The sequence below is a fragment of the Trachemys scripta genome, chromosome 4, assembly GCF_013100865.1.
Source record: "Trachemys scripta elegans isolate TJP31775 chromosome 4, CAS_Tse_1.0, whole genome shotgun sequence".
Lineage (NCBI taxonomy): Eukaryota > Metazoa > Chordata > Testudines > Emydidae > Trachemys > Trachemys scripta.
The window spans coordinates 6890927-6915849 of NC_048301.1; the positions used below are offsets into that span (position 1 = coordinate 6890927).

The 24923-nt window shown below is 42.5% G+C and overlaps 1 protein-coding gene and 1 long non-coding RNA gene across 2 annotated transcripts in view; one reads left to right on the forward strand and one right to left on the reverse strand.

Moving 5' to 3' along the window:
• Positions 1 to 8686, reverse strand: part of SOS2 (SOS Ras/Rho guanine nucleotide exchange factor 2) — a gene marked incomplete at its 5' end in the record, with an annotated part of 72657 nt that extends 63971 nt beyond the window's left edge. Inside the window, 2 exon segments of the mRNA XM_034767911.1 lie at positions 4473 to 4604; positions 8552 to 8686. Of these exon segments, the coding sequence (XP_034623802.1) occupies positions 4473 to 4604; positions 8552 to 8686 (267 nt within the window).
• Positions 8687 to 8932: 246 nt separating this feature from the next.
• Positions 8933 to 24923, forward strand: part of LOC117876708 — a 43048-nt gene continuing 27057 nt past the window's right edge. The window contains exons 1-2 of the long non-coding RNA XR_004645527.1: positions 8933 to 8974; positions 11280 to 11367. This is a non-coding gene — a long non-coding RNA (uncharacterized LOC117876708). The remainder of the gene's footprint in view (positions 8975 to 11279; positions 11368 to 24923) is intronic.

Sequence of the window (24923 nt, forward strand, 5' to 3'; positions counted from 1 at the left end):
AAAAAGGATTCTTCCTTTTATATTTTTAATGCAAAATGTGTGCGCACCTTTCACAGAATTAAAAATGGTATGCTCTTAATCTCTTGCAGGCTCTTGCCCCCTTGCGTTAGCATATCCATTATCCTGGAACATTTGGCCACTGTCGAAAGACAGGATACTGGGCTAGACGGACCATTGGTCTGACCCAGGGTGGCCATTTTATATCACCTTAAATAGGAATTAAGTGAAGTGTTCAGACAAAACATGTGTGCAACCGAAGAAATCACATACTTACACTCAAATTAATATGAAGAGGTTAATTAAGCTTTGGGAGAAAAGAAAGTGGAGTAGAAGAGAAAAACAGGGAAGACATTATTCCACTTTTGAAAACATTTCAAACAGGATGATATTTTTCATATTCTGCTGAGGGTTTACTTCACCCCACACCTTTTGCCTGATACATATTTGTGATAGGACCATCATGACTAAATACAGATAGGCTTGTGCATTTTAGTAATATCATTAATCTTGTATCATGCCATCATATATTTTGGGATGCATCATTTAAAACCAGCTACTACGGTCCTATACATTTGCCCACTAGCTGATTTTACAGGTGTAACGAGTAAGGCTATGATTTAGTCACGGAAGTCACAGAATCCATGACTTCCAGCGACCTCTGTGACTTCAGCCTGTGGTGGGCAGAAGCTGTAGGGTCCCCCACTGCTCGCAGGGGCAGGGAGCTATAGGGTACCCTGGAGCTCCAAGCCGCCACGGGCAACGGGGCAACCCCCCCAATCCCAAGGAAATATGAAGCATGGAGAGAAACAGACCCACATAATATCTTAATAGGGAGAAACTTTTGCATTTTTAAAGATTGACTTAAAGATGAAAAATCAGTGGATATTGTAAAACTAATTCAGGATTGTAGTAAGATAAGGCCTTGAAACAAACTCTTCTGTCAGAGGCCCAGTCTGATGCCTAAACCAAAGTACTTCCAGGCATTGCTAAGCAAAAGCTGGGCTGTGAGCCAGAGGCAGGCCCCACTCAGAAGTTGGCAAGAAGAGGGCTGCTAGAAGCAGGTGCATCCACACGTAAGTGCTAATAAGAGGAACTTGTGCCAAGATAGCATCAGAACACTCCACAGCGATAACAAGGAACAGGCAGGTGCATATTAAAGACAGGGTCAAAAGGACAACATGATGGATAGATCTGTTTGAACCGACATGGTCAAAGAGGGAGATAGCCCTCTATGAGTCAAGGGGCTGTACTTCAACACGTCAGTAGGGATGAGTAATCTGTCCTGTAACTGTATAAAAGTAGGTCCCAGAGTGCACATCTTTGTCTGGCCTAGGGGGCAGTGGAAAGTCCCACCACTGACTGAGCCGGTCCATTGCGGGGGCACAAATTCGTAGTATGTCTTGTAGCATCTACGGGAAACTATTACTGTGCTTCGTTTGACAATAAACCTGACTCGGGTTCCTTCGTACCTTACTAAAGTCTGTGGGCTTTGGGGGTTTTCTCGGGGTCTGCTGTGTCAGCTATCTGCGCAGAACTGGGGCAGCACAGAGGGAACATGCACGCAGCTAACTGTTATCATCATCGAAAAGAGCAGAGCACCACACCGGTAGCTACTGACAACAAGGATAAACCTTGACTTAAAGATGAAAAATCAGTGGATATTGTAAAACTAATTCAGGATAAACCTATGCTTTAAAAAAATCTCACTTGAAAAATCAACAGTATGCCCAAGAAATTGAACTTCCAGGCTTTCATGGTTTCTTCAAATTTAACCAGTGGCACTACTAGTTAAGAAGCGAAAGCCAAACAATTTTTCCTGCCATTAAGTTTGATGTGAGGATATGTTAGAACAGGGTTTCTCACAACAATTTTTTTTGGTGGCCTCAAACTGTGGCTACCAATTCTTGTTGGTAGCCACGCTGACAATTTTTCCTAAAATTCTTAATTAACTTTAGGAAAAAATAAATAAATATGCACATATACATGTCTAAATCATTGTAATTTATTGAATCTTTTTGAAGACTCAATAATAAAAATAATGTACAGTACTCTCTACTCTTTACTGGACCAAAACAGAAACACAAATAAGGTGTTCTGAAAGTTCTTGTCTTTTTTGTTGTTGTTTTGTTTGCTTTTTAAAAAAGATTGGCTAGCTAGTAAGTCTGTGCTGTGAAAAGTGATACACCTCTACCCCAATATAACGCAGTCCTCGGGAGCCAAAAAAATCTTACCGCGTTATATCGAACTTGCTTTGATCCGCCGGAGTGCACAGCCCCCACCCCACCCTCTCCGGAGTACTGTTTTACTGCATTATATCGAATTCATGTTATATCGGGTCGCGTTATATTGGGGTAGAGGTGTATTAGCAAACATACAAATATCACTTTTCACAGCAGTAGACTTACTCAGTCCTGGCAAGCCCGGGGACGAATTAAGCCTTGGATGGGGAGGTCGACAGGGGGGAACTGGGAGACGGGGGGAATGCATGATGGGCTGGCGGAGGCCAGGGTGATGGAGGGAGGGGAGCCCCACAGCCGGGGGTTGGAGCTCCATGGCCAGAGCCTGCTGCCTGCCATGCCAGGGCTGGAGCCCGACCCTACTGTCCCCAGGAAGGTGGGGAACTCACTAGCTGCCTGTTCCTCCAGCATGTGTGTCTCGGGGGGGGGGGGGGGGGGGGCAGAGGGGCGACCAGGCAGGGTCCAACCCCTGCTGGCGACCCTGGGGGAGGAACCACTGCTTTACCCCCGCCCCAATCACTGCCCAGGGCTGTGGCCGCAAGAAAAGCCCCTGGTGGCCATATGTGGCCACAGTGGCAGTATTTGAGAAATGCTGTGTTAGACAAACCATAAGAACTTTAGACAGTTAATTCTTTCTTAGAACTGTACATATTATAGCACAACAGTTTTAATTTTTTTTTAAACCCTTTAAAGTAATTTGCAGTGATATAAAAGAATGTCACCATATGTTTTTTAAAGAGCGCATCTTCACATGCTGGTACATAATTTTGTATTTAAATAATATTTCCAAGCAGAGATTTCTAACAAATTTCTAAATACGGGAAAAGGAGATGTACCTTTAAGAGCCACGCCTACTCTAGAAATTGAGCAGTAAGGTGTCCCTGAACGTGTAACAAACCTAGTTCCCTTCAAAGCAAATGAGCACTTTGACACAAATTACAAAAAATAAAAAATAAATTGTTTGCCTTGACCTTAAGAAGCTAACTTACTAAACTGAAGACTAAGCATGTCAATGTTGCAGTACCAGTTATTTCTTTACTTAGAAAAATATGGCCCTTATTCAGAAGGCTAATTACTAAATATCTTAACTACAGCTACATTTCACTGTATAAATAATATCGTATTCTATATACAGCTCAGAAATGCTTCCCAAAACTTGCTAATCTTTAATAGCTCCCTTCTAAAGTATACTTGTAAATTACTCAATGTAAGCCATCAATAAACTACAATGTTCGAAAAGCAATAGCCTTTTATTTCCTCGCTCTTTCTGTGGTCTCTTTATTTAGAACTTCCTTGTCACTTATTGACCCTTGGTGACATGGAACAAGCATGAATGAGTAAAGGAATATCTACTTACTTTCCTTTTCCTAAGGCTATGGGAAGGAAGGCTGAGGAAGGGATATCTAAACCTCTTCCATTTACACATGCAATGAAGTGAACTTAATTCAGCTATTGCTACAGCCGCACTGATCTGAAAGTGGGAAATGTGTTCTGCTAAGAAAAATGACACTACAAATAACATTGGGCGGTTAAATGTTTGTGACTCAATAATTTCCATATCAAAATTGCTTAGCTTGAAAGTAAAATTTACCTGCCAGCTCTACACACACAACCTGGGATCTGAGAGTCAATTTGGCTACTTTCCTTCTCAAACCCTCCCGCCCATAAATGTTTTGTAGTTCAAATTAGGACTTCTGTTTTGCCTTGGAAAACCTACTGGTGTCCAATTATGCCTCAGTGACACCTTTTGACTCCAACAGGGCTGCACAAATGTAATTGCTTGGAATTCAGTGAACATTTCTGTTGTTAATGTTCAAGGACTAGTATCCAGCTCTATCACTCTTAGCTATTTTGGCTCGACAGTGCCAATAAAATGCAGTAAATGCAGATACTAAAGGTGACCGGTAGAACTCTGAATACATAAAGGGAGCAGGTATGTGAGGTAAGGTGACACCATTTTTTTATGTCCTTAACTTTTCAGAGTAGAATTGTACTTTAATAAATGAAGTCTACCAAAAGAGAGATTCAAAAGTTTGGTTTAGTGCTACATTTACGTAAATACAGTATACTAAAATAGCTAGTTTTACTCTTCCAATCAACATCAGAAACTGATCTGGATTGGTCTTTTCTATGATAGTTTACACACAAATTAAAAAGAAATATTTAAAGGTACTATGCTAAACAAGCAAAACATAGCATAAAGTAAAAATTAACTCTTAGACTTATCTAAAATACCTTTAATAGGGGATGTATCTTGTCCACAGGTAGGAGGAGAGGGTTTCTTCGTTTTCGTTTCTCTATAGCAGACTGTGCATCAGCAATAGCCCACTTGTCAATTGGATGAGGAAATGTCTTTTGAACTCGCTCCTGCCCAAACATAAGAAATGCAGTACCAGTCAGCATACAGAAGCTTACAAAACAATCAGTCACCTAATTTCCCTATTCATGTTTGTACCCCATCGCTTCCTTGCTTCTAACTGCTCCATTTCTCTCTCTGTCTCTTAATCTTTGGTTTTTCTCCTTTCATGCAGCCCCACCTCTAAGGCTGAAACAGTCTTCTACTCCCCCCACAGAACAAACATTCTTTCAAATCTCACCTCAAAACAGTCCTTCCTGCCCTTTGTTATTTGCATTATGACAGCACTTAGAAGTTCCAACTGACGGGGCCCAAATCATACTGAGCACTGTACAAACACAGTAAGAGAGGATACTAAAGAGCTCTCGGTCTAAACGGAAAAGACAGATATTGTTCTCATTTTACAGATGGGGAATTAAGGGTCTGTCTACAAAGCAAAGTAAAACCCCTGGCCTGCCCATGCCAGTCGATTCGGGCTCGCGGGGCTTGGGCTGCAGGGCTGTTTCATTGTGGCATCAATGTTCAGGCCTGGGCTGCAGCCTGGGCTCTGGGACCTTCCCACCCTGTGGGGTCCTCCAGTCCAAGCCGAGAAGTCTATACGGCAATGAAACAGCCCCGCAGCCTGGGCCCCATGAGCCCAAGTCAGCTAGCACAGGCCAGCCACAGGTGTCTAGTTGTTGTGTAGACATACCCTAAAGAAGAGGTGCCCAATCTACGGCCCACCACAGCATTTCATAAGGCGCACGGCCTGCTTCAACACAATATACTAATGGCTCATTCATTAGCCTTTTGTCACCATGTTTACATCATGTTAGTTTATACAAGGAAGTATGTAGAAGCTGTTTGGCCCACACAAGGTTGTGCTTAGGTCAGTGATCCCCAAACTTTTCAGGGTCATGCACCCCCTTACCCCTGTCCATGCCCCCCCCCCCAAGCCAGGGCCGGGAGCAGGGGGGCGGGGAGGGGGGCAGGTGGGGTAAGGGGGCTGGAACTGGGAGTGGGGCTGGGAACAGAGCCACAGCCAGAGACCGAGGCTGGGGGCAGGGCCGGGGTTGGGTGCGGAGCTGCAAGCCAGGGCCGGAGCAGAGGTGAGAAGTGCTCCCTCCCTGCCCCTATGGGGGCTGGCCCAGGTTCCGCCATGCCCCCCCAAAAACATTCCCCTGCTCCCCTCAGTTTGGGGACCTCTGGCTTAGGTTTATGTGGCTCTCCTGTGTAATAAAGTTGGGCACCACTACCTTAAACCACAGAGAGGAGATGTAACTTGCCCACAGTCACCGAGAGTCTGTGATAGAAGTAGGTGAAAAGCTCTGTTCCTTTCTCCGTGGGCCCAGAAGGTAGTCATGGGCAATTGCTTTTCTTCTGCAGGGGCCTTCCAGGGGGGTGCTGCTAGGTTCTATTCTCATCTCCCTCAACATCAGATGTGACACTTGGTTTGGGCTGTGGTGCCACCATACCACTCTACTTTATAACTGTCACCAGAGCTGAATGGTAGTTTTCCCAGTGTCTAGTCAAGACTGACATCTAGATGAGGGCTAGATGGCTGAAGCTCTATTCAGACAAGACAGAGATTTTACTCATTAGCTGCAGGAATCATCCAGGAGATGACTGAATTGATGTGTCCCCTCAATAAAAGGCTTTTGCCCACGTTTTGACAGGAAGGTGTATAATCTGTAGGTCTTGCTAGATTCAAAGTTCTTTTAAATGACCACATGGCAATACTGGCTAACAGTCCTTTTTGTTCTCCTATACCAGGTCAACAGATTGCAACCTTTCCTCTTGGATGCAAGGCTTGCCGCAGTTATCCACAGCTTTGTGACCTTTACACTGGATTGCCACAATCAACTTCACTTGGGACTGCACCTGAAAGTCCCCCAGAAAATGCGGTAATGTGGAACATAGCTGTCCACGGACTTCTCAGTTCATCTCACAGAGTGCATGTGACACTTGGGCTTAAGACTGCATTGGCTTCCTGTTTATAGCTGGAAACAATTCGAAGTTTTGTTTCTAATCTTTAAGCCCTTTATGGTTTAGGTTTCTTGCTCTTATTTCTGTTTACACTTATGCACATGCTTAACTTTACATGCAAATAGTCCATTTACTCCAATGGGAGCTACTTGCATGTGTAGATATTTGCATGAAGAGGCTCTTCGATCACTGCTCTCCTTGTGTCCTACCATGACAACTGAGAACAGCTGACAATCTCAGCAAACAATCTCCAGATTTACGCTTCAGTGGTCTGGTGGCAGAGTGATCTCCACAAATAGACCTTGACTCATTCCTACATTCATCTGGCAGAGTTTAAGTCTGTTGACCTTCAAGGTGTACCACTGGTCTTGGGAACTCTTTAAACATACTTCCTCATTTTTAATGAAATAATCAAGTCTAGGTAGGTTATATTACTAAGTGCTTTTATCAATATTATTATTTCACTACCTAAAAAAACAATATGTTTTAAAAGATACAACTAAAACTAAATCCTGTGTATAGCTAAAATCTTATGTGCTGAGATATCTCTTTGCTCAGATAAAGTATTGGCAGTTTTATAAAAGATTAGCATCTCTCTTTTCTCTAAGAAACAATGTGTGAGGACTTGGGAATCTTATAGGCATAAAGTTTCTTACTTAAATCAATACTGGTGTAATTGTTTAATAAAATAAATACCTAACATTTTTAGCTCATACAAGTGGAGTATAATTTCACCTAATAGGAAATTAATACACACACACACAAACTTATTTTAGCATTCCTTTTGGTGTATTAGAAGACAGAAATTACAGGGTTGGCGAGCAGGTGACAGTCTCTGACCTGGCAAAGCATTGCTCTATATTCTAGAGGACTGGATAGCTTGGGGATTGGAGATAGAACACAGAGCTTTTCACCTCTACATATAAAGTTTAAATCCAGACTCCGTTGGTGGTAACTAGAAATAACAAGGGCTATTAAGAGACATATACAAAATAAGTTTATTTAGCTTTATACAAATCTTTGTACAACAACAATATAAAACAATCATAAACCAATATTGTCAATTGATTAATTGACTCAATGTCAAGTAATGTATTTAAAAACCACTACACACAATAAACCTCAAACCCTCCAGGCAATCAATTTTGTAAATAAACATGTTTTACATTTTTATAAGTACTCACAAATGATTCATTTCCATAACAAATCTGTAGAATATTAGATGAGACCATCACCTTGTAGTGGACTGAAAGTGCTTTACACACATAGCTATAATTTGTCTAATATTCTACAAAGCAAGTCAGGCTGGTTTTTAACACAGACAGCCTTTTTTTTTTTTTTTTTTTTTTTTTTTTTTAAGAAAGTCAATTTTTCTAATGTGAAAGATAGCAGCTATTTAAAACGACAACATAACTCTGGATGTGTCTATTAAAAAGTGCAGCCCATTAAGGCCCCAATTCTGTAACTGACAGTCCATAGACAGACAGCTGCAAGAATACAGAGCCTCACGGAGTTCAACATATTTCCATACACTAACAGCAACCTGCCCACTCACTATCAGTTGCAAGATCAGGACCTAAATTGGCAGTTTAAATTCATTACATTAAAATGTTTACATTTTGCTTTTGTGGATTAACTAAAAAGAAAGATTAAATTCCTCCAAGCTTTAATTCTAAAGTTCAAGGTCTATTTTAACTAAAGCAATACAAAACATTTGCAGCTAGCTATGCTTTTCTGTGTTTGTTAAAAACACAATAGATTTAATATTTTAAATATTACAAGATAGTTATGAGACTTCTGAACAGAAACTAATTGCAGCTCATATTAAACTGCATTTCTGAAAGCAGAACACTGACTAATCTTTCAGAAACATGCCCTATGTATATTCTATCTTGTTAGAAATTAACAGATTACTTACAATAGTTGAGTACAGTCATTTTGTAAGCAAGCACCTGTTTTCCAGTATTAGTTAAGACAGCTTTGCCTTTCTCACCTCAACATCTTGGACAGTCCGTGGCTGTGCAATGCATAGTTTGTTTAGCAGCTGAAGTATCAACTCTTCAATATAATAGAGGGAATCTTCTTTTGCTGAAAAACTGGGATGAACCTGTTGCTGAACCTGCACAACAGAATTATTTTATTCAGTCAGAAGCTGTATTGAAGGACGTATGGAGGAGCATATGGTAGCAAAAACAGATTAAAAATACTACATATTTTATAGTCTTGCAAATTCCCATGCACATGGGGTGAGTAGGAAGCTTTCCTATGTAGTACATGTAATGGCATCAACTCAAGCCATTATCAAGCTTTCATTTAATGATAAAACTAAATATAGCTGCAAAGAAGACTTTAAAAATGTGAATCAAAAGCAGACTGATGATACAGCTGCCTGGACAGTGAGAAAGCCACTGTAGAGGTAAGATCCCCTTATCCTACCACAGGTTCAGCATCAGAATGAGTGAAGGAAGAGCTGCAATGGCCTCCATTAAAAATAGCAGTACTGGGGGGAGGGGATGGCGCAGAGATAGAATTAATAGACTGGAGAAAGAGAACTGAGGAGCTGGGATGGTGAGAAAAGAGAACTGATTCATTTGACAGGGAACAGAATTAATTACTTGGAGAAAAGGCCAGGGGTGAGTGGATTTGAGAATGGGTTGGGTGACTCCAGATATGTCAGAGCTGAGGGGGTGAAGCAGCTAGTGAGAAAAACAAATGTGAAGTGTGTATTTGTGAGAGGAGAAGAGATTGGTGTGAAGTGTGCATGGATGAGCAAGAGAATAAATGAGCGAGTGTCACTGCACTTGTCTAGATTAGGCACAAATTGAGAGTAGCTAACCCCAAACTTTTGCCTAGCATAGTCATAGGCGCTGGAGGCGGTGGGGAGGAGTTGATGGAGGGATGCCGGTAGGTGCTCTGCACACACCATCTTTTCCCCATGGGCACTCCAGCCCCGGAGCATCCACAGAGTTGGCACCTATGGCTCAGATACTACAGTGATGAGTGTGATATCAAAATCTATATAAATAGTAATGAGACAAAAAGGTCTCATCATTAAGGAGAAGGACTGGCTACACAAATCTGATAATGGATAACACTGTTAGATAACTGGGAAATGACTTGAAGTGACACTTCCCCACACCATGCAACCTTATCTCTGCCCCTCAAAAGAATGCCAAGAACAGGGCTAAAGTAAGGAGGAGAGGGAGTCACAAGGCAAAAGGGATCCACCAGCAGACCTGGGCAGCTAGACTAGAGAAAAAAAACCCACAACATCACAGGTGGCGCATCAGGTAGTGAGTCACTTGGCTACATCCTGGAATAAGAATTCTGAGCAGATGTTATCAGAGAAGCAGGGGGTCTTGTCCCTTCCCTCCAGGTCTGGGGGACTCAGAGGAGAGTCCCTTGAGTCACACAGAGGGGAGGTTGAGATTAGTATGCATAGCTATTCTACTGCCTATCTTTGGTGCAGGATGACTCCCTTCTCAGTTTACTGTTTCCAAGAGAAGGGATGAAAAAACAGATATACTGTGAGCCTGGCCTGAAGTTCTTTCTTGGGCTGTAAGGCCATGCTTTTCTTTTTCATAGGGTGTTCTTGATCAGCTTTCTTTCCCCTTCTAATGCCTCCTCAAAAGTTTATCACTTGAAATTTAAGTGAGTCCAGCACCCGCTTCACATGGGTATTTCCTTTCCTAGGGAGTAGTCTCTAGTTACCTACAGGCTGTCCCATGGATTGCCAGGGTTCTGGTTAAGATTTTCACTGCATCCATGGAAGCACTAGCTAGGAAAGGATTGCTATAGAGCTTAGAGATGGATTTAGACATTTTATCCCTAACTTTTCCTGAGAGGTCACACCACCACGCAAAGATTACTCTGGAGAAGTAAATCAAGGAAATGGGCAGCTGCCTAGATGAAGCAAAGCTTCAAAATTCCTTCTTAATGACACTAACATTTCTGCTGCTAAATGCTTGGGAAAGAAGTCACCTCAGAGAAAATCATGGTGCACCTATTCCAAGGATGAAACTGATGGTATCAAGTTTAAGGACAAATTGGGTTTCTCTTTTGGGATTGTGTCCAATTAAATCCTGAATATAGAAGCAAGAAGCAACAATTGCCTCTACAAACAACAACAAAATTTAAGAAACAACTCCTAAGAGTAAAAGAAGAATTGAAAATAATTTTCTTTTTAGCCTGGATTAATAAAATGAGCCTGTATTTTGTTTGCGCTGCCTAGATATATTTCACATCACAACAAGGTCTAGCAAGATAAGGTCCATAACCACTTGATACAAGGCTTCCTTTCTAAAACTAACATATCACTGACAAAAAAAGTAGCACTGTAGTCAGAAAGAAAAATAAACAAAACAACCGGGGGAGGGATAGCTCAGTGGTTTGAGCATTGGCCTGCTAAACCCAGGGTAGTGAGTTCAATTCTTGAGGGGGCCATTTAGGGAACTGGGGTAAAAATCTGTCTGGGGGTTGGTCCTGCTTTGAGCAGGGGGTTGAACTAGATGACCTCCTGAGGTCCCTTCCAACCCTAATATTCTATGATTCTAAGAGTATATTGTTTATAATAAACTAAAAAATGCTAACTAAAGATCCAATATCAAACACAAATGTTTTATAAAGAAATAATGACAAAAATATGAATTTATTTTCTTGGCGGGCTAGATTGAAATATCCCACTTCTCTATTTGCATTCCAACGATCATTTGCTTTTTCAGAAAACTGCGTCCCCCTGTTCACCTGAACTACTGGAGATATACGGTAATTTTCCTGTTTCAAAGGGAAAAGAATGCCTACCACAAACAGGTTAGTACAATGGCAAAAAGTTCACACCCCTGCCAGATTTATGGAAGAATATTTAAATAAAACACCTTTGTTAAATTTTACAGCCTTGCAAGAGTGTCATAAAAGTTTACCAGATCAGGCACAGAAATTCTACTCACGCACCTTTTCCGATAGTGACTGATTAAAATTTAGAAACAAATGGTATTTTACTTATTTCACAAAGAAGTTACTCACCCTAAATAAATGGATGACTAAAATTTTGCAGTGCTACTTTAATGCTTATTGATTAACTTCAAGAACAGACTTTATAAATTTGGGAGCAAGCAGAGTGATTAAAATATTCGAGTTACATATTTACTAGATCAAGCAGCGTAAGTTCTTGCCAACACTAGTCAGTATTTCCATGCACTGTTTACAAGTCAAAAATAAATAAATCACTGCCAATAAAAGAGCTGCCTAATACCAAATGTTAAAACCCAGGACACAGAGCTCTAAAGCAGATTCATTCGCGCTCTCTCTCTTTTTTTAGAGTGTGTTTTCCCATCTCTTCATAAGGAAAAAAAAAAAAAAAAAAAGATAATGGTGCCCTTTAATGCACAGGAAACTCTACCTCCCAACCCATAATGTATCTCTCTCCAGGTGATTTAAACTTACACTTGGGGAGGTGCGGGGAATAAAGTAGTCAGGTGCTGCCATATTAGTGATTGTCTTTCACTGAACAAGGGTCGGACAAGTCTCAATGCACCAGTTTAGCTGGAAAATGGTCACTCCTAATAGCCAACTAAAAAGGAGATTTGGAGAGTTAAGGATATAAATGAGTTAAAGACATTGTCAACTTGATTTCTTTTTAACATGACAATGCTAATTTTTAAATGCAGTTTGTAACCCAGCACCGTTTAAAGAAAATGTCCCTTTACAAAATTTAACTGTTTTGCTGCTCCCCTGTTAACATGTGTAAGGGGCTTTCAGCCAAAAAAAATGTATTAGCAGATCTGCCTATACAACAATTTTTTAAATTTATTTTTAAATGTCTTTAAATGGCTTGAGACAAGCTTAGCTAAAAACACAGTTAATATCCACAAAACATCTGGTCAGTTAGTTTACAGGAGAATCTTAACAGTATGCCAACCCTCTTACCTGCCTAGTCTGACACAGTTTGATTCCTGCAAGTAGCTATGCATAGAAGTATTATGCTGCATGAACAGGAACCCTTAACCATACTAACTGTACCCCATAAGTAAGTCTACTCCTCCTTCAGCTCATAATTGTGCAGGCAGACATCCAAGACACACGGTGGGTGAGATAATATCTTGTATTGGACCAACTTCTGCTGGTGACAGAAGCTTTTGAGCCACACAAGAGCTCTTTTTCAAATCTCTACAACTACACCGCATTCAGGCAGATATCCCACATTTTTGCACTGAGGAAATTTTTTAAAATATCCATAGAATGTGGTGCAGAGACTCTGAGTCATGGAACAGAGTCCCAGAAATCATTCCTACAAACACAATTAGGCAGAGTGCTAGGTGTGAATGCAAACACTGTGAGGGCAGAAAATCTACTATATGGATACAAGCCAAGCTGTATAACTTGTTACCACTTAGGCTGATTATGGTTCTAATTAGTTAGAAAATCCTGTGTAGCTGTAGCATGAACGGTAGCTGACTCTGTAGGGTTTAAGGAAACTGACTCCCCAGACTACTGGTATTGCAGCTCTGGAAGAACTAGGGCACGAGGGATGACCACTCCTTCCTCACTGGGATTCACCTCCTCCCAGACTGTTCTCCAAGCCTTTCATTGTTAATATCATGGACTCATTTCCCCAAATAGTGCCAGGCCTCTTTCCCTAATGCACATGCCATTTTCCTTTACCCACTCTCATCTTCCGCCCAGTGTTTTGTAATCCATCATTCACCAACATCTCTCCTGGCTTCTCCCCTGCCACAGTCCCAAGCGCACTTATACCCACTATTCACATTTACAAAACAAAAAATAGTTTCTTTTAAAAAGGAGGAGGGAAAAAAGCACTTAAAAGTTCTGGAACCATACAGCTGTGCAGTTACATAGGCTATGTACATAATCTTATTACTGTTGCCCTTGTCTGCCCTCCAATTGTTTTTCATACTCACTTGTTTATGCCACATCTTAAATTAAGCCTCAAGCCTGCAAACTGGAGCCACATGGACAGCATTTTATGTGCCCACAAAATCATACTGTAGTCAACTGGCTTCGTATAAGCACAGAGGCCCACCTGAACTTATCAGCTTGAGGGATCAGAGCCTCTGATCGTAAAATCTATATAACAGGCAATGTGCTTCCCTATACATTTGTAACCCTGGATCCTGACTGAGGATTTGGGCCCTACTGCAATTAAATGATGATGAACATAATGTTCTGTCAGATGCAAACTGAAGATACAGAAAAAAAAACCCTACCAAATTATTTCAGTTATAGCAATCTTAGGTGTTATCCGTAAATATAATAATCAAACATAACTGATTTTTTTAGCTGATTGTATTCCATTAAACAGAGGATCCAGAAGACACTCAACAAAAGCCATGCACCTTAAGAGTGGCTAGAAAAGTAAACCTCCAGAAATGTTAAAAGAATTTATATAAAGTCTTATAAACTATGGTAGTGCCTAATTGTTCTAGGCACAGACCCGGTACCAATCTAAAAATAAATAGGAGGGAGAGAAACATACAAGCAGAGTAAGCATGATGATAGACACGTCTTAACTGCTTTTTAGAAAAACATAGCAAGTTCCTCCCATCACCATTCAACCCACTCTGCTTCCCAAACAGCAATCCTTAACTCCAAATCCAGTATATTCAAGCTCCTCCCTCCCTATATCTGACCCCTTCCCTGACACATAAATGAACAATTCACTCAGAAAATAGATTAAATAAATAAGTAGTCAGGTAGTTTTTTATGGATGCTGAAGAAGAAATGGGTCTTCAAAAGGGATTTAAATGAGAGTAGTGCTTTGCAAACCAGTTTAGAAAGGGCATTCCATGCATAAGGTATGGAAGGTGGCAGAGAGTTATGAGACAAGCACACAAAGCAGGTTGGAGGTTATAATGACTGATAGGGCAAAGGGCACAGAGGCGGGGGGGATGTAATAAGAAACAATAGTGGATAAGCAGGGAAAAGCAGAGTTACATACTGCCTTAAATACAACCACAAAAAATTTGAACGTGATCCAGCGAAGAAAGGGAAGCCAGTGAAGGGTTACAAAGAAGTGAGTGGCGTGGCTGGAAAGGAAACAGTGTCAAACACTACTGGGAGAGTGGGGAGACTAAGGATGAAGTAGAACAGGGGTTCTCAAACTGGGTGTCAGGACCCCTCAGGGGGTCGCGAGGTCATTATATGGGGGGGTCGTGAGTTGTCACCCTGCACCCCAAACCCTGCTTGCCTCCAGCATTTATAATGGTGTTAAATGTATTAAAAAGTATGTTTAATTTATTAGGGGGGGGTCGCACTCAGAGGCTTGCGATGTGAAAGGGGTAAAAGTTTGAGTAAAAAAGTTTGAGACCCACTGAAGTAGAGGCTCTGAGTTATGCCAAGGATGAGTTCATTAGTGATTTTGATGAATGTGGTATTAATGGAGTGGAGGGTGAAGCCAGGGTGGAAGCCAGGGCAGAACTCAAGACAATGACTGTAAAAGGCTCACTTGATGTATCCGGAGACAAAGGAAGTTAGGGTGGTAGTTACAACAGGCACACAGTGGGGGATCAAAGGACACCGTTTCCAGAATGGGAGAGACTAGAGCATACTTGTACTATGAGAAAGAGAGGGAGACAGAGATGTGAGAGTAAGGAGAATGAAGGAGAGGGTGAGAGTGGGAGAAAGAAGCCAGGAGGGAATTTGGCCACTATGGCAGGTGACATGGTAAGAAACCTGTGAGAATGACAAGAAAGGAGGGTATCAAGTATCAGGGATAGCCATGTTAGTCTGTATCCACAACAATGAGTCCGATGGCACCTTAAAGACTAACAGATTTATTTGGGCATAAGCTTTCGTGGGTAAAAAACCCACTTCAAGATGGAAGAAGAAATTGTTTTTTTACCCACAAAAGCATATGTCCAAATAAATCTGTTAGTCTTTAAGGTGCCATCGGACTCCTTTTTGTTTTTGAAGAAAGAAGGGAAATTACCACAGGTCCTATCAATCTTCATTATGAAATCAGCAAGATCCTACAAGGTGAAAAATAAGGATGTAGGAGGGAGTGGGAGTTAGGGTCGTTTTTGAAAAAAATCAAGGGTTGCAAGTGAGCAATGGAGGTTGTGGAAAAGTGATTCAATGAGGGTGAAGAAGCAGTATTGTGGCGACAGGAAAATGGCAGAACTAAGAAGGGAAGAGAATTCATTGTAGTGAGGGAAGCTGGTGTGGTTATGGGACTTTTTCCCCAGAGACATTCAGTGGTTCAGGAGGAGAAGAATCAGATGTGGGGAGGTGAAAAAAGTTTGGGGTTAGTGATGTGGATTACACAGTGTGACAGGAGCAAAAGGATCAAGAGGGGAGGAAAGACAAAACAGAAGAGAAGAGAGGACAGAAAGTGGCAGAAAAGTCATGGAAGAATCAAGTGAAGGGGCATTTTTGTTTTACCGTCAATAACTATAACTCTACAAATTTGACGGGGCACTTCTCTACAGAAATTAACATTCATGTATGCGTATTTTAACAAAACAAATAGGAAATATTTCTTGTGCTCACGCTGCCAAGTATTCAAATTAACTTCTTCCTACCATTTGCAAATATCCCAAATCCAAGTATAGTCTTAGTTTCATTTTAATGATTGAAGATAAAATAATCAAGTAAAAAATTATGCTTTCATTACGACGTTATTTGCCCATCTGAGCAACAGTTTGAGTTAAACTATTCCTAAACTATTCCTAACACAAAACACAACAGCTTAAATAACACAATGAAAACTGGCAGATGAAAAAACACTTTAAGAGACTAATCCCTTATTAAATATTAGTAGATATTAATAGTAAATAGTAAATATTAATCAGCACAGAAATGATTTTTATGCCCCAAAAAGTAAGTTTCAGGAAGGCTATAAATAACAAAGCAGAAAACTACTTGCAAAGATATCTTAATACCAGTGTGGGAAAGAGGAAATGTAGAAAACTTACGCAACAGCTTAAAGAGGACAATCTTCACATTAATTTACAAGAGCCTAGTGTTTCCTACCACACCTCGGTCCAGAGACTTCACACTTTCACTATGGGTGCAGAAAAAACAGTGTTATGGTGCAACACCTGAAGCTTTGCTAAGAACTTCCTTGTAAATTTATTTGCAATACATTTCATAGGTAATTTCAAATTAAAGTATTCTGATCACTTTCCATGTTCTACGCATCACAAATGGCAGGTCTACACTACGGCAGGGATCAACACTCTGAGATCGATCCACTGGTCAATTTAGTGGGTCTAGTAAAGACCCGCCAAATCGACTGCAGATTGCTCTTCAATCAATCCCTGTACTCTACCCCCAATGAGAAGAGTAAGGTAAGTCAACAGGAGATTTTCTCCCGTCGACCCCCTGCGGTGTAGACCCCGCGGTAATGCGACCTAAGGTACATCCACTCCAACTACGTTATTCACATAGTTGGAGTTGCATAGCATAGGAATTACTATCCACAGAGATGCTATGGTACAGTTTGGTTCATTTAAGATTTTTACTTCATTTGATTCTACACTTTCTTTCACATATAGTGCCACTCCCCCACTAGCACAACCTGTTCTGTCCTTCCGATATATTTTATACCCTGATATTACTGTGTCCCATTGATTATCTTCATTCCACCAAGTTTCTGTGATGCCTATTGTATCCATTTCCTCATTTAATACAAGGCACTCTAGTTCACCCATCTTATTATTTAGACCAGGTCTGCACAACATGCAGCCCATGGGGGCTCACTGTGCGGCCCGTGGGGGAATTCTAAACCCCACGCACACACCTGTTTCGCGTCCCAACCGCACACTGGTCGGGACGCCCTTTAACCGCTTGCTCACCATCACCGCCAAAGTCCTGAGGCTGGCGTGGCGGCGCTTCCTGGGGCAGCTCCCAGTGGCGTGCCCGCCCGCCGACAGGAGCCAGCAATGCGGGCGGCTGAGTCCAGTCCAATCAGAGCTGCGGGGGTGGGGCTTTCAGGTGCCCCCGACCCGGCACAAGGATATTTTTGCGCCCTCGCGCGCCACTGGCCCCCCCTCCCACGCCCCAAGCGGGACACGGGCATGGAGCCCTCACGCGCTGCCGGCGCCCCCGCCCCGCCCCAAGCGGGACACGGAGCGCGCACGCGCGCCACTGCCCCTCCCCCCGCCCCAAGCGGGACATGGGCATGGAGCCCTCGTGCGCCGCCGCCCCCTCCCCCCCAGTGGGACACGGCCACAGTGCCCTCGCCCCCCACCCCTCCCGCGGGACACGGGCACAGAGCCCTCGCCCGCCCCCCACCCCCAGCGGGACACGGGGCTCAGCCACCGACCCAGTCCTGAGCGCTTTTTGGCCCACCCCCCCGGGACTCCTGCCCCATCCAACCCCCCGCATTCCTTGATGCCCCCCCTGGGACCCCTGCCCCATCTACCCCCCTTCCCTGTCCCCTGACTGCCCCCCGCCGCCCCATCCAACCCCATCCTCTCATTCCTGATGGTCCCCTGGGACCCCTGCCCCATCCAACCACCCCTTCTCCCTGTCCCCTGACCACCCTTGGAACCCCTGCCCCTGACTGCCTCCCACCGCCCCATCCAACCCCTGCTCCTTCCTGACTGCCCCCTGGGACCCTTGCTCCCATTCAATACCCCTGTTTCCTGCCCTCTGACCACCCCGACCCCTATCCACCCCTCTGAACTCCCCTGCCCTCTATCCAACACCCACTCCCTGCTCCCTTACCGCGCTGCCTGGAGGTGGCTGGCCGCCACCGCACAGTGCCTGGAGCACCGGGTCAGGCTAAGCTTGCAGTCCCCCTGCTTCCCGCGAATCAGCTGTTTGCGCAGGAAGCCTGGGAGGGCTGAGAAGCAAGCGGCGGCTTCACGCTCAGGCCCAGGGAGGCAGAGCGGATGTGAGCTGGGGCGGGGAGCGGTTCCCCTTTGCGCCCCTCCCCCCGGGTTACCTGCTGTGACGCGGGCGGCTCCCCCCATCCCAGCTCACCTCCGCTCCGTCTCTGCCTCCCTGGGCTTGAGCACAAAGCTGCCGCTTGCTTCTCTGCCCTCCCAGGCTTCCCACGCAAACAGCTGATTTGTGGGGAGGGGGAGAAGCGGGGCGGAGTGTTCAGAGGCGGAGCGGAGGTGAGCTGGGGTGGGGGGAGCCGCGGGGTGGTGCTGAGGAAGGAGGGGTTGTTTCCACGGGGCCGGGCGGCGCTGGGGGGGGGGGTTTCCCGCGGGGCCGCGGGGTTTCGGCCCTCAGCTGTTTTCTTTAGAGTAATATGGCCCTCACCGCTTTACGAGTTGTGCAGGCCTGATTTAGACTTCCAACATTTGTATATAAGCACTTTAAATGCTTGTCACTTTTTAGCTGTCTGCCATTACATGACGTAATTGAAGGGACACTTTCATTTGACTGTTTCTCATCAGATCCTACCCATATTTTATCATCTTCCATCCTCTTCTCTTTACTTGCAAAATAGATCCTCCCCTAAGGGATGTCTCTGTCCAAACCACATGCTCCTCTGCACCTGTCAGCTTTTCCCCCAGCTCTTAGTTTAAAAACTGCTTTACGATCTTTTTATTTTAAGTGCCAGCAATCTGGTTCCATTTTGGTTGCAGTTAAATGCTCTAGTTAGGAAGCTTGCTGTGAATATCAGAAAAGAAATAGATTCCTGATAATATTTTAAAAAGAAATTCAGTATCAATGGGAGTTTTCAACTACAGCTCCAAACAGCTTTATACTACAATGCATTTATTATAAATGCATTAATAATGGGATTTGCAGAGGGGCCTGAGTTATGCACCCAACTGTCACTGAAAGTCAATGAGATTTAGGTACCTAACTGTCTCCTTTGAAAATCACAGCCTAAAATGTTAATTGATTTATATCAAAGCACTGATAACTTGGAAAATAATCTCAGTACTGCAACATTTCATTCTATAAAGGGTTGACTATCAGTAGGAATGGGGGCTCTGCTCAGTCATAGTGATGCACACCAGCAAATTCACTTAGAGGACTTGGACCTTAGTTTTAGAGTGTGTTTCTTAACTAGACACCTTCCTTACAAAGGTCATAGAGAGGAGACTTTGAAATACATAGGATCATTCATAGATTCCAAGGCCTGAAGGGACCATTATGATCATCAGGTCTGACCTCTTATATAGCACTTCCCCAAAATAACTCCTCGAGCAGATCTTTTAGAAAAACATCCAATCTCAATTTAAAAAATTGTCGGGGATGGAGACTCTACCACACCCCTTGGTACGTTGTTCCAACGGTTAATTACTCTCACGGTTATAAATGTAAACCTTATTTTCAGTCTGAATTTGTGTAGCTTCAACTTTCAGCCATTGGATCCTTTTTCTGCTAGATTGAAAATCCCATTATTAAATATTGTTCCCCATGTAAGTACTTACAGACTGTTCTCAAGTCACCCTTTAATCTTCACTTTATTAAGCTAAATAGACTCAAGGAACTCAATCACTATAAAACATGTTTTTAATCCTTTCATCATTCTCATGGCCCTTTTCTGAATCCTCTCCAATTTATCAACATCCTTCTTGAATTGTGGGCACCAAAATTGGACACAATATTCCAGCAACAATTGCACCAGTGCCAAAGACAGAGGTAACATAACCTCTCTACTTCTACTGGAGAATCCCGTTTATGCGCGCAAGAACTACATTAGCCCAATTGTGGATACAGACTAACACAGCTACCCCTCTGATACTTAGTAATTAGCCCTTTTGCCAGAGTATCACACTGGGAGCTCACATTCAGCTGATTGTCCACCACAATCCCCAATCTTTTTCAGTCACTTCTTCCCAGGATAGAGTCCCCCAGCCTATAAGTATGTCCTACATTCTTTGTTTCAAGATATATACATTTACATTTAGCTATATTAAAACACATAATGTATACTTGCACCCAGTTTATCGAGTGACCCAGCTCACTCTGTATCAGTGCCCTGTCCACTTCGTTATTTACCACTCTCCCAATTTTTCTAACATGTGCAAACTTTATCAGTGATGATTTTATGTCCAGGTCATTAATAAAATTTAATATTAAATAGTATAGAGTCAAGAAGCAATCCCTGCAGAAAGAACCCCACTAGAAACACACCTATTCCATGATGATTCCCCATTTACAATTATATTTTGAGATTCAGCCAACTTTAAATCCATTTAATGTGTGCCATGTTATTTCGATTAAAAATTAAAAAATATAAAATTGCCATGCAGTAAAAAGCCAAATGCCTTACAGAAGTCTAAGTATATTACATTAACTCTATTACCTTTACCAATCAAACTTGTAATCTTATAAAAAAAGATTACAAGTTAGTTTGACATCATCCATTTTCCATAAAGTCCCATTGATTGGCATTATTTATATTGCCTTCCTTTTATTCTTTATTAATCAAGTCCTATAAAAGCCACTCCTTTGTCTTGCCTAATAAAACTGCTGGTGTGGGAGCTTCAAAAACTATTTAAAGTGACATTGTGGTCAAATTTAGCTCTAGATTTAGCAGGGTTTTTTTTTTTAAAAGTATCTTTTACTAAACATAAAGAGCCTTGCCAACTTAAAAAAAGAACACACTTCTCTTTTAAATATTCAAAGTAATACTTAAGATTGTTATAACTGAAATCAGCATGCTGGAAACCTTTATTTAAATCTTGTTTTCCATTTGTACGTCAATTATTTTTCTAAAGAAAGGTAGATACTCATTGGTAGACATAATTTTGTACTGTTTGCTACACTACCTCTCTATACATTTAAACAATTATATAATTTAACACACATTTATTCAAAACTTGATTTTTAACATTTATGTTAGAAAATGGTGAACATTTATTTCCTAGATAATTTTTTATTTATGATTTGTGTCAAGCTGCATGTGGATGGAAATTGGAATTCAAATAAAATGCACAAAATATTTAAAAATGTTTAAATAAAACTACCTTAAATGTGCTGAAACATAAGAAAAATGTTTATCAAAATATATTTTGCATTTAAAACTAACTGATATATTAAGCAAAGAAAATATCTTTTGCTAGTGAATTTTATTGATTGTTTCTGGTCACAATATCCTACTAGTTCTAAAAGATCTAAGATCTCTTTCTCTCTCAGCTTATTTTTATTCATAGATGGGAAGAGAAAAAACAAGCTTTCCTGCTTTTTCAACTTTGAATGAACTAGTAATTGATATGAACTTGATCAATAAACTGAAATGAAGAAAATATTCTCTCTACACTTGCCGAGGAGCCTAGTGCTGTCAAAAGTTGGCTTAGCACTTCAGTAAACTCTGGTTCCATGTGATTAGCCAGGGACTTCCACCAGTTCAGTGATTTGATTGTCTTTAAAACTCCAACAGCAAATACATACCTTTTTTTTAATTTAAATTATTTATTAATAGATTTAGGCCTTAACATAGTCAGAATTTCAAATTTTAAACAGAATTATTTTTAAGAAAAATGTTATTACATAAAAAAAATCCAGGTTTTGATTTTTTCTAAATTATCAATTTTTATCCCCCTTGACAGCTTCTTTTGGGACCAACAAATGTTTTAATGCATTTGCATTTAGTTTCAGTGGAAGCTTTTAAAAAAAACAAAAACAAAAAAAACCCACTTCCCTTTAAGTATTTGGAACCCAAGCCCGGCAGAACTACTAAGCTGTCTGTTTTCATAGTCTAAAGTGAAATAAGTTCAATGTGTAAACAGCACAGTGACACACTACAGTTTTAAAATTTTCTGTTTTAAACACCTTCATTGCTGTGGTTTTAAACCTGACATTGCCCCTTAATGTCCCGTCTGGGATTACAATAACTGGAACACTGATACAATTTTACTTTGACTCATTGACATTTTATGCTTATTAAACAAATGCACATTACAATAGGATTGCTTCATATTAAGGGTGGGTATGCCGGACAAGGAACTTTCCCCAGAGGGGGGCGGGGGGAGATCTCCATAAGCAGCTAAGAATTTTTTACAAAAAAATCACACATATTCTCTCTCTTTTAGAGAAATTCAAATACCAGTTCTGTTTCCTCATAACAAAACCAAGTCTATAGCAGTAAATTGGCAACAATAGCATTAACCGACTAGAGACTGTATCAATATTTTTTGTTTTAGGATCCCAAGAAGAAAATTTCAACTTAACGAAATTTGAAATTAAAATACATCCTATCCGTTTGGATCAAACTGGTAAAGTTACACCATAAGTCATTTTCATCCAGGGGGAAGGGATAGAGGTTTATCATCTTTAAGTAGCAATAGAGGGTCCTGTGGCACCTTTGAGACTAACAGAAGTATAGGGAGCATAAGCTTTCATGGGTAAGAACCTCACTTCTTCAGATGCACGGCTACCCCTCTGATACTATCATCTTTAAGTGTAATCCTGAAACTGGAGAGATACAGAAAGAACAACATGCATGGAGAGATGCTGCATGCTTTAAACCCCTGGCAAGCATCTCGGGGTGGAAGCTGGACAGCGTGGCACGCTCCAAACTTCTGACTGACCCAAAGAGGAAATTCAGGGGCGAAGAGCAAAGCATCCAGGATTCTTACTACAGACAAGGTGTTCTTTTTAGGTCAGTCACAGGAGCATTTAGCTGAGTTCAGTGGCCTTTGATAACGAGAAACACCACCCCAGATATACACAAGAGGGGAAGGGTGTGAATCCCACATTTACATAGTCTACCGATCTGCTGTCACTCTTAAAACTGCTTTTGGAAAAAAGAAACTCACACTAGCATCTCTCTAATTATTAGGATTCATTATTTGTATGGTAGTGCCTAGGGATGCCAATCCTAGACCAGGACCCCATTGTGCTAGCCACTACACAAACTTCTATCCAAATGACAGACCCCTCCCCAAGAAACTTACAATTAAAGCAGTTTCCCATACACAGCTTCTCTCCCATTTATGCAGTTGGGGCAGTTGTTTCTCACAAACATACACAATCTATATAGCCAGGAGCAGCTGTTTCCTTCTCAAATATATATACACAACAGTTTTTTTTTTGTAGGGGAGGATCATCTGAATCAGGGCATGTTAGAGACACTAGTAAGACAGTCAGTGAAAAAGCCTGGTTTGGGAAGGGTATTGGGGTACAGGATGTACCCTTTAACAGTCTTTCACACAGTTCTGTAAAGTAGTCTGGCTTTGGGAGGAAGGAGATAGGTAGGCGAGGGGCAGCTCAGTAGGACAATCAGAATCTCATAGACAGCTGTTCGTAACAGCCTGTTTTGGGAGGGTATTATAGTATATGTGTGGGTTGCCCACTCAGACAAGGTGTTTTGGAGACAACTCAGTAGCACAGTTAGGAGTCTCCCATGGATGAGCACAGCAGCCAAATTCAAGAGTGTGCTGTGGGGAGGAGCACAGGGGCAGAATGCTCCTGCCTAGGTCAGTCAATGTCTAGCATGCACACAGCAGGACCCAACAGCGTCTTTTACACAAAGAGGCACTAGATGTGAAATGGGGACAGTAGCTTTAGGAAACATATTAGATCGCTGAGGTCTGTGGGGCAGGAAGGAGACAGTTATGTAATGGAAGCTCCTACTGTGACAGTCTGTTGAGCACATTATTGAACCTATCAGTCTGCATCATGGAGCTGGGGAATGTATGGTGGGGACAGGGACATTAGGAGGAGAAGGCTGTGGGCATAGGGGGTGGATAGAATGTAGGCCCAGTAGGTCGACCGGGTGTCTCAGGGATGGCTGGATTGCATGCACAGGGCTGGGTAGGCGGGGGGAGTATAGGGAATGGGAGTATATAGTGGATAGGTAGATGCATTTGTGGTGGAGGGTATATAGGAGATGGGTAGACATGCATAGCAGGGTAGATGGGGGATGTATAGCAGTTGGCTGGCTGGTGTGCACATAGGGGATGGGTGGGTGTGGATATGGTGGTGGAGTGTACAGGGGATGGCTCGATGTTTAATAAGTGGAGGGCCAGTAGGTGGGGGGTACACTAGGGAGGGGGATGAGGGGACAGGGACATGGGGGGCTGCACCAGGGATTAGGGGAGGGAACGTAGTGGGAGGAGGTGCAAAGGGTGTGGATGTGATAAGTGATGTAGACATGGTGGGGGTTTCAGAAGGGATGCGTTAGAGGAGACGGAGGTGCACAGAGGAGGTTTTGAGGGCTGCAGTGGGGATAGGGTACACAGGGGAGGAGGTGAAGGGTGTAGCGTGGATGAGGGTGCACAGCGGATGTGGTGAGGGGTGTAGCGTGGCTGAGGTGAGGGGGATGCACAGGGGATGAGGTGAGGGGAGTAGCCGGGGTGAGGGGGGTGCACAGGGGATGAGGATGAGGTGAGGGGGTGCACAGGGGATGAGGTGAGGGGGGTAGCCGGGGTCAGGGGGGTGCACAGGGGATGGAGATGAGGTGAGGAGGATGCACAGGGGATGGAGATGAGGGA